Source organism: Monodelphis domestica, chromosome 1, assembly GCF_027887165.1.
Source record: "Monodelphis domestica isolate mMonDom1 chromosome 1, mMonDom1.pri, whole genome shotgun sequence".
In the NCBI taxonomy this organism is placed as follows: Eukaryota; Metazoa; Chordata; class Mammalia; order Didelphimorphia; family Didelphidae; genus Monodelphis; species Monodelphis domestica.
In genome coordinates, this window is record NC_077227.1 from 62,140,151 (window position 1) to 62,154,766 (window position 14,616).

The following is a 14,616-nucleotide window of genomic DNA, read 5'->3' on the forward strand; positions in this document are numbered from 1 at the left end:
GATGCATCCTCGATGTCTTTGTTCAGAATTTTGAATTCAGAGGTTCAAGCTATTTAGCAAGTGAAAACTTCCAGAGTTCCTTTGTGAGGAATCACATCTATATATAGTGATGGAGGGGCCTCAATGGCAGAGTTAATTTGTGACCTAATCAGCCAACAATCTATATCGGTCTTGAGTACTGACTAGGGAAGGGAAACGAATTTTAAGACAGTTTCCAGTTGGGTGGTGGCAGATAGCAAAGGGGCTGTGTAGGAAATGGCATTGAGGCAGGAGGTAAGAGATACAGCCCTATTAGTTCCCAGAATTCTTGCTATATTTCCCCCCATCTCATTCAGCACTTCTAGTAGACACTCATTATTAACAATGACATTCAAGACTCTCTCTGGTTTTTTAAAAGTATTTTTAATACAGCATGAAAAGGCTATGATCCTATAGGGAAGCTGTAATACGTAGTATCCAGGAGATAAGGCACACGCTGGAATGCCAACCTATGGACACTTTGGCTGAGAGGTCAGGGCAGACTGGGTCACCTCCTCCATGCGCCCTCTAAGCCTTTGTCCTTAGGTCTTGTTTGTCTTTTAGCTGTACATACATATATTAACAGATACAGACAAGGGACAGGGACTCAATACATGAAGGCAACTGAGGCTGACAAAGGTCAGTGGGTAACAGGTGACAAGAGAGACAGAAAGCCCCTTCCCCACCTCAACAACCCCAAAACTAATCATTAGATTAACTTTCTTAAAGCTCTAAGAACTCATAAACTACTGTGTTAGTTGTCTTTCTAGTATAAAATGTAGTGATTGTTGGATTAAATATTCATTTAGCATAAAACTGGAGTCTAGCAGAGGGTTGGGGTAAAGGCTTCCATTCAAAATGACAACCACAAAGAAATTGTCACAGAATTAGGCCCTGTGCTATGCACCAAGGTAGGATCATGCAAGTCCTTCAATAATGGGCACCCAAGGAACTGGAAATTCTCTTCATCTATTCTCCTCCCTTGGCTGACCTCATCCTGGAGGTCATCCATGGATTGTCATGTTCCCATATGGAGAATGGTTAGGACCATGGTTTGTCTTGAAGGCTTGCAAAAGGTCATGAGAGGCAAATTTGGCAGAGGCCCTCCCCAGATGCTCCCTCCTTCCCCAACCCCTATATCAAAATTAAGAATAAAAAATGCTAAGAAAACAAGAGAGAGAATAGATTATAATTATATTACAGGACAGGGTATAGGTAATCCCAAATGTCCAGGAGCTGGGCTTCCCTCTAGGAATTGGGATCTTGAATCTGGTCATAAAGTAAAGAAGAAATAAAATATTCTCCATTTCCTTCCTTGATAGCAAATCTAATTATAGCTTTCCTTAAAAGGTAATACTTCCCAAAATACACATATAAATAAACTGCATAAGCATATTAATATGTCTAAACACTTGAATAATATATTGGTTACTTAATACTGATATTTTCATCCAAGGAAAACATAAAATAACAATATGGCTTAAAGAATTGCAAGGATTCTTCTCAACAGAATTATGTACCAACTTTCATATAATATTCTATGTAGACAATATTTCCTTCTCAATGTAGGTCAGTTGCATACTTTATACAGACAAAAAGCATTGTAAAAAAAAATCGAAAAAAAAGAGACAATTTCCCATCATAAATATTTTCTTGAGGATACACTCTGAGTTTGCGGAATATTTAAGGAAACTCTTAGCTTGGTTGTATTCAATTGGAGAACTAGGCCCTTCTGAACAGTTTGAAATTGTGAAGATGCCTCTTCTTGAAAACTTGACAACAATAAAAATCAAGCCATTCTTTTTTTTGTTTCTTCTTCCTTTTTTCCTTTTTTTAAGGCCCTCAAATATATACAGATAAAAATTGCAGAGTACTAGAGAAGAAAATAACGAGTTCAGTATTACCAGAAATATTTGTAACCCTTCAGAAAATTTAACATCTATAACATTTTCCAAAATACACACATAGTATTAAAAAAAACCCAAAGGATTTCTATGTCAAGTATAACTCAAGATGATACAGATCTGCCAAGAGAACTGTACAATACTTCATACAGGGGGTAAACATTAATGATCACTCAATAGCATCTATGAACTGCATACGATTGTCCCTTTTCAGTATCTTCCTAAAACCACAATCCTTCCTCAAGTCACCCAGGACCCTTGGGGCCCCTTGAGCACTCATACTGTGTAGCACCAGCCCTTGGACAGCAGTGGTATAGATGGTGGAGAGAAAGCAAATATATGTAATATTTCTTACAAGCCAAGGGCAATGTGGGGATAGGGGAAATGATGTAAAAGGATGGATGGACCAACCAATACGTATCACAAATTGGTTGGCTTGTTAGTAACAGTGGTCACCAGTTGGGCATTTGCTACAGCCTGTCCCCTGGTCATGATGGAACCACTTGACCCTGACTGTCACTATAAACTGTTCTCTCCTATTGCCATCTTGGCAATTTCAGGCTTTCCAACAGCTAAGTGGGTGATGGAGATTAGGAAAGTTAGCTTGGGAGAGAGAATTCTGGCTTCCCTCTGCCTGATTTCATGTGATAGCTTATAGAATCTATCCTGTGGGGTGTGTAGAGAGCACGAGCATTTTTCTGCTCATGGTTTTCTTTGCATTTCAGAAGGCTCAGATTTTGATCAGGAGCCATCCTATGGAGAGAGGTCCTAGTGAACCCTTAGCCAGAGAACACAGAGATGGGTTCTAATGGTCCAGAAGGGCCACACTGCCTTCCACCATTATTATTATTGTTAATATTATTCTTGTGTTATTATAATCATGACGAACAGTAAGAACTTTTGTTTCTCAGTTAGAAAATGGCAAGGACAAAGGCCACAATCAGCTGCACACCAGGGCCTTCTGGAATGGTTGGGAAAAATTGTTTTTAGAAATTCTCTTAAGTGGTTGTCTCCATTTGAGGGGAGGGGGCTAAGATGCCCTGGCATTCTACCCTGGTTGTCTCCATTTGAGGGGAGGGGGCTAAGATGCTCTGGCGTTCTACCCTAATTGGAGAGGGGTGGTGATAGAGGAAGGTGAGGCTGTTAAAAAATAGCCAGTTTTCTGTATAGCACTTTAAGCTTGCTAAGCATGTCACATACATTATCTCATTTGATCCCCACAGCAACCCTGTGAGGTAGATACTATTATTATTTCTATTTTACAGATGAGGAAACTGAGGCAGGCAGAGGTTAAGTGACTTGCCCAGGGTCACTCAGCTAGGAAGTGTCTGATGTGGAATTTGAACCAGAGTCTTTCTGACTCCCAGTTCATCCTCTCCTACCACCAGGCTGTTGCTAATATTCCATTAAGTGCTCAAGGGGCATTGGCTACCTTCCGTCTAACCTACTCCTCCTTGCCGCATCCATACACACACCCTCTCTCTGGATCCCCAGTTAAACACTTAACTGTAACTTGTCTATACTTAACTGTAACTAGCTACAAATGCATTTCTTACTTGAAAACAGATACTTTTCAGGCCTAGTTTGGGTGAGCCATGACCCATGGTAAACACAGAGTTTCAGCCTCATTCCTTGGTCTGATTGGTTTTCTTCAGCAAAGGCTGAATGCCTAGAGACAAACTGAATGAATTAATTCTGAATAAATGTCTGGCTATCCCCAAGAGAGAAAATTCTATACCATAAGTACAGTTTTATTGCCCCAAGGAAAAGGGTGCACCTGGCATCTCTAAGACCCCAGGATGCCTGACTAGTGTTAGATTTCAAGGCTTCTGTACTTTCCTGGGAAGTAGGAAAACCATCGTTCCCCTTTACAGAGAGGAAAAGCTATGGCACAGAGAGAAAGATGCACAGTGGTATGTGAGGGTCACCAGACCACACTGGAAGAGTCAGGAGAAGGGGAGGGCTAGAGAGATAGGGCCTCCAGGAAGGACCGTAGGACCTCATCCTCATCCCTTTGTTGTGGGCTCTACAATGGACATTGATGGGGACTTTGGAAGTTATCCGAGGGGAAAATGGCAGCCACCAAAAGCCTGGCCCATGGAGGGAGGAGGAAGAGCTGGAAGGGGTGAGTGGGGTATCAGGTCACTAGTCAGTCTTTCTCAAGGACTTGAGTGTAAATAAACTCTTTGAAGTTTCGTATGTTCCTCTCTCTGTCCTGCTTCCATTTTACCAGGACAGAGTCCCAGGTTGAGTGGGCTGGGAAGCAACTTCTACCAAGGTTGTCAGAATCTTGAAAAATCTTGTTGGATTTTTGTGCTCCCCTAAGGAATCCACGGAGGGAAGTGATGAGGGAGGGAGGAATGAAAGGGAGTGGGGAGATTGACAACAGCAACCAGAGTCCAAGGAAGAGTAATGATGACTGGACAAGCAAGGACTCAGTCTACAATCAACGTCTTATGACCCAAGAACTCACAATGAAGGTCTCAAAGGTCCCCCTATTCTCTTAGGTGCTTGGCTAGTGTTTTTGCCAGGGTCCAGCTCTCTCTTCCTTGCCTTATCCCTCTGGACAGAGAGCTGCCACTTTCCCAAATGCAGGAAATATATTGGGTAGTTTCACAGATGGAGATAGGTAGGAAGAGAGGATTTGGGGAGCAGGTGTGGACTCCACCTATCAGAGCCTTCTCCTACTCCCTCCCCCTGCTTTGCTACATGTGGGTAAATTTTTTTTTATTAATAGCTCATCTATTGAATAGAAAATAAGGTATAAAATTTTTCCCATAAAAGTGGCTTTTCACATGATTATAAAGTCAGGGCTTGTCTGGGCATGGGGAGAAAAGGGATGCCTTCAGTTTCCCTGTTATTCACAGTAAATTTAGTGTGTCTGTGGCCTAATGCAGAACTAGAAACCCAGGGGAGCCAATGGTCAGGGAGAAACCCGAGAAAAGAGCGTTACATGTTCATACCCTGTCAGGTGGTAAGTAGAAGGCAGTGGCAATGGGGAGAGAGGCCAGGGAGAGTAGACAATACTACTTCCCCACAGTCACCCCCATAACTGGCAGAATTCAAGCCCTCTGTTCATCTCAACAGGCCCCAGAACGTTGGATGGGTCTGGAGGTCCTGGCCACGCTCCCTGGCATCCCCAATGCCTCTGAGCCTCCCGCTCAACTCTTCCTCATCTCCACAGGACCAAGGGTCCAGTCCTTTGCCTCTCCTGGCCAGAACACTGGAATAAAAAACTGTGTAAACAATGAACAGGACAGCCCCCACTCCTTCTCTCCCTCACCTGGCCTGGTGGTGGTCAGATCAGGAACACTTTCAGTAACACTGTGTGTCCTAAAACACTGGACAAAACCCAGATTCCTATAAATACTTCTCCCATGTGTACAGGCACACACAGACACACACAGGAAGGGAAAACACTGACAGCTACACAGACAGACAGAAAGACAAGCACACACAAAAAAACAAGTGTTACATTCTGTTAACTGTAAGGCATGTTATTCCTTTAGAGAAAGGTGATCATGGGTGATGTCTTTTTTTTTTCTTCCCAGAGGTCACATTTGTGTCATGACTCTTGCAGATCGGGTAAGAACAGGGTGCCCCATGGTGCCTGCCACCAGAAGCTCTAGGGGCTGAGGGGTGGGGGGGAAGGCCCACCATCTCTGGGAGGTTTTATTGCACTCGCCGGCAGTAGTAGCCCAAGACTTTGCACTTCTCACACAGGTGCTGAGGGTGTTCTTTGCTTTGATCTGAGACATCCAGGCCATCTGGTTTTTCCAAAGGTCTCTGTAGAAAGGGAGAAGAGGAGAGGTAGGGAGAGAGTGGGGGAGAGAGAGAAAGAGAGACAGAGACAGAGACAGAGACAGACAGACAGACAGAGAGAGACAGAAAGAGAGAGAGAAGAGAGGAAAGAGGGGGTGAGAGAGAAGAAGACAGGAGAGAGAGACAGAGAGAGAGAGAGAGAGAGAGAGAGAGAGAGAGAGAGAGAGAGAGAGAGAGGGAGGGAGGGAGAGAGAGAAAGAGAATCAGTTAAGTCAGATTAATTCTGTTTTATGCAGACAAATTAAAACCTACCTTCCTGCCATTGTTCAGCTGAGGTCTCCTTCCAAGCCACCCTCCCCTCACCACCCAGTATACTCTCATTCTTTTTTTCCTTCTGCAGAATCAAAACACACAGTATTTAACTCCACCCTGTAGGAAACCACAGTTCTTACAGTCCTTGGTCACAGCAGCTCTTTGAGGAAGAGGAAAAATGTGTCTCATTAGAATTATGATACTGGCTCAGTTAATGGAAGCAGCATCTCTTTGAGTGGATGGGAGGTATAGTGAATGGAGTCCTGAGCCTGGAATCAAGAAGACCTAAGTTCAAATTCAGCCTTGGAAACTTGTAGATGTGTGATCCTGGATAAGTCACTTAACCTTTGTCTGCTTCAGTTTCCTTATCTGTAAAATTGGGATAACAGCCCTTACCTTCCCTGTTGTGAAGATGGAATGAGAGAATATTTGTGAAGTACTTAGTACAGTTTCATCCTCTGTAAAATAGGCATAATAACAATGTGTCTATCTACTTCACAGGGTAGTTGAGAATCAGACAGGACAATAGATGAAAAAGGCTTCACAAAGTGCCAGCTATTATTATTATTGTTATAATCAAAGGTGACAGTCCACCCACCACAAGGACAGAAATGAGTCTCCTTCCCTTTACTCTCCTAGTAAGAGTTCCCAGAACCCCTCATTGACCTTGTTAGAAAGAATACCACAAACTTGCTTCAGAAAGCTGAGCTCTCCGTATTTAATAACAATGAACATTTCTGGGTGACAGAATTGTCAAAGCCCCCCCCCCCCCAAACTCTAGGAGTTAAGAAGAGATTAAGACTTCTGCAGCTAAGCTACCAAATGTTGGAATATGACTCTGAACCCTTAGGCTTCTGATCCACCGACTGCTCTATCTCCAGCCTCTCTGCCCCTTTCCCTAGATTATTCCCCCTGCCTCCAGATTTCCTTCTCCCTGTCCTTCCACATTCTGTATCTGCCTTCCCTGCCCCCTGAACTCTGGGAAAATTGGGACAGAATCCTTCTTTAATCCATCCTGCACATTGCACTCAGGTTAATAGTGTTAAAAAGATGCATCTAATGGAAACCACTGGCAAGAAATATGGGTCTTGGTCTTACTCCTGTGACTACCTTATCATGCAACCTTGGATATGTCTCTTTGACTTTTTAGAACTTAGTTTCCTTCTGTGTATCCTGAAGCATCTGGATCAGAAAGTTCTTTCTAAGAGTCTATATGTCACTGATTTTTTTTTCCTTCTGGGAAGTTCTAAGTGGGGAGTTCTAAGACTATCTTTTGAGGAACATCACCTTGGGCTTACAGAGCTTCTCAAATTGGCTTGTCCTCACTTGAGATCTTGTGCTGATCTCATGTAATTTAATGGACAAGAAATACCTCTAATCTACAGGAAGAACTTCTGGGCCTTAGAAGAACAACATCCAAATGTAACAACTAATGATACTGAGTGGCAAAGGCAGGATCCAAGAAATTACTGGCAGTCTAGGAAAATGGGCTAGCTCTAATAGCATGGAATTTAACAGGAGTAAATGTTAAATCCTACACTGGGTTTAAAAAATGAGATTCTCAAGTCCAAGTTGAGGAGGCACATCTATCTGAAAGAGATGGGGGGGGGTTGGTGGGCTACAAGTTTGACATGAGTCAACAGTGTGATGTGGAAACAGCCAAAAAAGCTAATATGATCTTGGGCTTCTCTGAAAGGCAGAGATAGCGGTGTCTATGGTCTACCCTGGCCAGATTCCATCTAGAGTACTATGTTTGATCATGGACATTATATTTGGGAAGATCATGGATAAATTGGAAAATATCCAGAGCAGATAATCTAGATGGTAAGGAGCCTGGCACCAGCTAAAAGAAATGATGAATTTAGAGGAGATTTAGTTAGGAGAGGTGCTGCCTGTGAAAAATAGGAAATTTATCAAAAACTGATTATCATCATTACTTAGAGAATTTTAGCTTGAATAAAATAGCTACCACAATGAGGCCAAGAGAACTCAGAAGCCATCTTAGTCAGAAAATACTTGGTCTCCTCCCCAAGAGGAAAGAAATGGAAAATGAGGCAACAGAGGTTTATAGTACAAACTCATCTGCAAAACATTACACAGGAGTATGCCAGAAGATTATAGTCATATTGCCTCAAAAAAGAAGTAAAGAGCAGCTGGGTGGATAGGAGAATATATAACACTCCAAAGAGGGCCATAGCATATGAGCCAGCTAAGTCATGTCATAGATAAAACTAGCATGAAGTCAACAAATAGATGTGAAATGAAAGAGACTTGTTAAGAGTTTCTATGTTGACTCATTCTAATCATTCATGATAAAGGAATGGCTGCATCTGGATTTTGCTACTTCAGTGCCTGATGTGAAAAAGTGAGAATGTCAGTTAAGCTAGAGAAGCTGGGAAAAACAGTTAACCTTGACCCAAATACATATAGAAAAAAATCCATGCTGAGTGTGATACGATTTTAAAGGAACTCAGGGATCAATTTCCAAGAAATATCAATAGGAAACTTTTCTCCAAAATGAAAAAAAAAAGAATAGTGTAGATAATAGTAAGAAAAAAATTTTAATGATTAAGAAGATGGGCACCTACTAATTTTGTATGTCTATTTCTCATTTACATAAAATTTTTACAATAAAAATGCATATATTATGGAAATGCTTGATGGAAACATGAGTAGGGAACAGGAAGGCTTTGGCAGATAAATTATAGCTGACTACATTTCCATAGTCACACAGTTCACTGAGACATGTAAAAGCTCCAAGTCTCTATTAGATTTATTGTTTATTGATTTTTAAAAAGAATTAAAACCCCTACTTCTCTGTCTTAGAATCAATACTGCTATTGGTTCCAAGGAAGAATAGTGGTAAGAGCTAGGCAATGGAGATTAGGTAACTTGCCCAGAGTTATATAACCAGGAAGTATCTGAGCCCAGGTTTGAACCTAGGAACACCTGTATCTAGGCTTGGCCTTCAATCCACTGAACCACCCAGCTGTCCCCTATTGATGATTTTTTAATGTCAGTGGAACATAAAGATCTTGCCTCTTTACATATGTAAATATCAAACAAGAGAATTCACAATAGATGATGCCACAGAGATAACTGATCAACTGTCTTCTGAGAATCACCTGAAGGCATAAACTGGGGAGATATATGCTCATTGAAGATGTTCACCAGCATCATGGGAAATATCTTGAGTAAAGTCCAAATGGAATGAGAATTTCCTATAGATAAAGAATTTCTCCAGATGGTCCTATTTGGAAATTCCATATTGCTGATTGCACTGGAGACCAGAATATTACATGGCTTCCTCAATGACATCCATTAGCATTGTTAGCAATCCACATGGAAAAAAAAGTGGACAAATAATGCATATTTCTTCTCAGATTATGACATAAAGATAGGCAACCTTTTGAATTAGTCCACTAGTAATTATGTCTTGAACTGTTAATGAATAGTTCTCTCACTGAACATTGTCTTCACTGGGCTGTATTCATATCTGGGTAATAAGGTCCTGTTTTTAGTAATCCCAAGGATTTCCCTACAAAAATTAAATATTTTTAGCACCAATATTCTCCCATTAATGGGATAGGATTAAAAAATCATTTTTTTTTTGCCCCTAAAGGGCAATAGAAAGACACATGGTGGGTATGAGTGGGATATACAGATGATAAATACCAGAGTAGCTCTGGTTTCATGGATGGATATAATAGGTCAAAGCTGACCTTGTTGGGCTGGTACCTCTGGTTTGAGATTGGAACAAGTTGTGACAGTTATCAAAGGAAGGTTTTACTTAGCCACAAAAAGGGAGGGACATTCAGAGCAGAGAAGGAAGGATAGAGCAATACATTTCCTGTGGTGGTCATCTCCTACCAGTTAAAATCCTGGCTGAACAATCTGAAGCCTCAGGTCTTCACTGGAGCTCTTGTGGCCATTTTTGTACTTGGGTAACCAGGAAGCTCTTGGTTCTCTGAGCAAATTAAATCTTGAGGACATTTAAGAAAAATGATCTTACTAAAACTACTTGTGGGGGACTCCAGTCTCTATTCTAGTAGCCAAAGCCAAACAGTCGTGAAGCAGTCATCATATCTTTGATGAGCCTCTCCATACTTTGCTAGGTTGAGATGGAAGTTGGGACTTAGAGAGTAGATATAGTCTATTTCCAGGACTGTTTGAGAACCCTTTACAGCATGGTAGAACCTATCATGTGGCAACAGAATAGGACATTGAAGAGAGATTACTGGGGTCAACAAAAACTAAAAGAACCAGAAAGAGGTGGGTGGTTACTTTGGGTGAGATTTTGAGAGAAACCCGGTCAAGAGTCTCATAGTGTAAAAAGAAATGGTTGGATTTTGATCTGCAATGGTGGAGGAACTATTGGCAACAGAAAATAGAATTATTAAAGGATAACTTGTTCTTAATTTACAGGAAGACTAGAGTAAGAAGGGAAACAAATGAAAATGTCCTCATGAGGTAACCTTGTTTATTGCCCATCTTTGGGGGACAGCTTGCCCACCAGAGTGATCCTTCCCTCTATCCTCTTTCTCCACCTGGTGCAAAAAAAAAGTGTTGTATTTGGGGGTCAGATGATCTGAGTTGAAATCTTGGTTCTGCTAGCCCTGAGTGACTCTGGGAAGTCACTGAAGTCCTTTGGTCCTCAGAATATTCAGTTGCAAAATGAGGATGCTTAACTAGCTGGCCTCTAAGGTGCTAAACTAGCTGGCCTCTAAGGTCTCCTCTATCATGAAATTGTGTATCTTCTGACTATGAAGTACCATGACCTGTCTCCCAATTACATGACCTGAGATCTATAGGGGGTTTAGGAGAGGGGAGAATTAAGTCCTGCAAAGCTAACCTTGGGGATTATCAGAAACCCTGCCTTGCTAAATGTGCTGTAGCTTTGCTTCAGAAATCAAATAAGAATTCATCAGTTATCCAGCTTGTTGATAGAAGCAGCTCTCTCCTCAGTCCCCAGTCTCCCTCCCTTCTTCCCTCTTTCCCTGGGGCCCTGGGAATCATTTTTTCCTGGAAAACTTGCAGAGGATGCTGGGAGGACTCCTGGTGAGGACAGCTTCTTGGCCAGTTGACAAAGACACTACCTTCTCCACAGCCTTGGCCTGCCTCTATCTTACTGACTTCAGAAATAATCCCCTGCAGGGGGAAGAAATGCAGAAGGCTGAGACTCTAACAGGATTAGTAAAGGCCATCTGGAAGGCATATGTCACTGGGAGTCTAGAGACTTGGGTTCTAGTTACCAGCTCTGTCAGCAATCTACTGTGTGACCTTGAGCAAATCAGTTAAGCTCTCTGGGTCCCCTTTTCTTCATCTGTTAAACTAGAATAATCATTTTTTGCCAAAAAAAGACCAAGAGGAAGTTTGTCTTTGGCATGTTGGGTACGTTTTTATTGGAGGACATGGATAAGAATTCACAGGATGAGAATGTGTGGGTATATGAGTCACAGCCTGCATCTTCGAAGGTGGACCTCTAATAATAAAATCACGAATCTACTGACTTAATGAAATATTATAGTTGCCATGCCTTCTTTGCCTGAGTGTTCTAAGGATCAAATGAGATATTTTAAATATATAAGGCTTTTTCCTTATTAGCCCTAAGACTCAACAAGACAAAGATACTGAGATATTTAGTCCACTGTTCTATCAGAATCCATCTAAAGAATCCTTCCAAAGCTGGATTTCAAGCACACGATATGAAACTAAATCATTTAAAGAAAATTGCTTCAAAGAATTATAGAATGCTAGAGTTGGGAGAGAGCTTTGAAATAATCTAGATCAAATCCTTCGTTTCACAGGTAAGGAAAATGGCAGAACTGCTGACAGGCAGAACTCTCCAGGAAGAGAAGTGAGGTCTCCTGACTTCACCCTTCCCATCATACCACACTTCCTCTTATTGGATTATCATGTTCAAGGCTCTAGAATAGATTAAGGAGCAGAGATGATCTTTCCTAAACATTTTACTTAGGTAAAACAGAGATAAGGAAGGTGGAGATGGGGAGGAATAAATAGTCCAATTTCATGTCTCCATCATTAGATCTTTATCCTGGACCTACTCTGCCTGGACTTGCTGCTCAATAGTTCATGTATTCCCATTCCCTTATACTAATCCCAATGCATTGATTCTGCCAATGTACAAATCCTATTTTTTACTCTCAGTTTACCACTCTCATGACTATCAACCACAACCCTTCTCTCCAAATATCCCCATCTAGACTTGCTTACCCCTTCCAATGCGTCCTCTGAGAATGCTTGATCCATAATTAACACCCTTTCTTTTGTCCCAAACCTCTTCCTTTCTTATCTGCTGTATCTTCTAGCTTGTACTCAGACATGGTTACATCAGAACTTTTCTAGTAAGAGTATACTCTTGCAGCCACTTTAATTTACAAGTCATGGTGGAGGAATCAGAGTGTTCCTTACCCAAAGGCCATTTCTAGATTTTCCCTTTATCACCAGTGAACTACAAGGAACATTTCCTTTTTGAGTCCCAGTATCCTTATTTATTGCTAAATTCAGATCTTTGTAGGTACAATCTGTTGATCTCCAGGACATTCTCCTCCTATGTTCAATGAATTCAGTGCCTGCCTCAGTCATTCTCTTTTTCCATCTGCTACATTTCCCCATACAATTTGATACTCCCTCAAATACCTCAATTTTTCAGTTCTTTAGTCTACTCATTTCTCATGCCCTGCTTTTCTACTCCACACAGTTGCACACACAGAAATGGCCATATTCTTGAGTTCTACTTCTGTGTCCACAAACCCTGGAATTCTTTATCTGATTTTAATCTTTTATCACTCTACCTTTCCTTGTACTTTTATCATTTCTTTCCCTTGTACTTGATCCTCACCTTGACCTTTATTCTCTCCTCCCCCCAGTTCTTTCCCAGCCGTCACTACTGCCCTTCTCTCTCTCTATTGACCCCTGATGAACTAACTCAACTCTACCTTATCCTTGTTCCTTGCTTTTCCTTACCCCTGGACCTGGTGATCTTCACACATTTCCAGTCTCTAATCTTGAATAACTTTCACCCACCACCCACTTTTCTCCTATTTAAATGCTGATGAATAGAGCTGGAGGAAATCATAAAACTGTGCTGAATGGGACCTGTGGCACATTATCTAATTTCAATTGAATGCTAACTACAAGACAAACATTCAATTTTTCCCTAATTGATTCACTCTCCCACTCTTCTGAGCAGCTGTTTCAAGCAAGATTTTTTTCCCCTTCTCAAGTCTTCCATGGAGCCTATTCTCCCAAGCCCTGTCAACAGAGAACCTCCCTTCATACTTTACTGAAAAAAAAAATGGATTTCATTTGACAAGAGCTTTGACTTCCTTCAATTGTTCTTTCCTTTACTCTGATCTTGGATGAAAAAGGGGGTCCTTCTCTTGGTAAAGGCAAACCTTCTCTACATGTACCCTGATAGATCCCCTCCTAATTTCTCCAGCAAATTGCTTCCATTATTCTCCACACTCTTTCTTTTTCTCTCTCTCTATATATATACTGTCTCCTTCCCTGTAACCTTACAAATATGCATGTATTTCCCACATCCTTAAAACCCTTATTTGATCCCATTTTCCACACCAGCTAGCATCTTCTAGCTCCCTCCTCTTCATATTTAAACCTCTTGAGAAAAATCTTGTACACTGAGTGTTTCTACTTCCTTATTCTCACATCTAAGCCCTCTGTAATATGACTTTTGACCCCATTACTGAACTGAACTCTTCAAAACAACTAGTAATCTCCTAAGGATCTTCTTCTTAATCATCATAGTTCTTGACTTTTCTGCAGCATGTCATACTATTGATCACTCCTTCTTGGATACTCTCTTGTTCCTGGGCTTTTGTGATGCTTTTCCTCTGATTCTCTTCCTACCTGTTCAACCATTGCCCATGTTTCCTTTGCTGGTTCTTCATATAGGTAAGTGTGCACTCTGTCCTTGGTCCTCTTTTCTTTTTAGTTTTTATTATTTCATTTGTGGGTCTCGTAAGCTCCCATGGGTTTATGCAGATGGTTTCCAGATCTATATCTCCAGCCCTTCTAGCTCTTTTCGTTTTAAGCATGTATCACCACATCTTCCTCTGGACATCTTAGACTGAATGTCTCAAGCATTTCAAACTCTACTTATCCAAAACAGGACTCATTATTTTTTCCACAAAATCCTCCCCTCTTCCAAACTGATTACTATGAAGGCCACCGCCATGCTTGTGGCCAACTAAGTCCACAACCTGACTCCTTGCTCTCATGTTTTATTTCCCATCTATTGCCAAATCTTGTTATTTCTACTTTTCTTACATCTCTCCTGTATGTCTTCTTCTCTCCATCAAAACAACCACAAACCTAATCCAGGTCCTTATCACCTCTTCTAACTGATTCTCCTGCCTCAAGTCTCTCCTTACTCCCATCGTCCTCTACTCAGCTGCCAAGGTGCTTTTTCTAAAGTCTAAGTCTTTGCATTATATGTTGTATCCATGCCTGGAGTGGCCTTTACACTTTAAGACACAGCTCAAGCCTCACCTTCTACTTTAAGACACAGCTCAAGCCTCACCTTCTGCAAGAGGCTTTGTCCAGGGCTTCTAGCTCCCAATGCCTCTCCTTCCCATAT

The 14,616-nt window shown here is 41.4% G+C and overlaps 1 protein-coding gene across 1 annotated transcript in view; it reads right to left on the reverse strand.

The window, feature by feature from the left end:
- Nucleotides 1-383: 383 nt before the first annotated feature.
- Nucleotides 384-14,616, reverse strand: part of ZCCHC24 (zinc finger CCHC-type containing 24) — a 137,688-nt gene continuing 123,455 nt past the window's right edge. The window contains 1 exon segment of the mRNA XM_001364865.4: nt 384-5,708. Within this exon segment, the coding sequence (XP_001364902.2) occupies nt 5,595-5,708 (114 nt within the window). The 3' untranslated portion in view covers nt 384-5,594.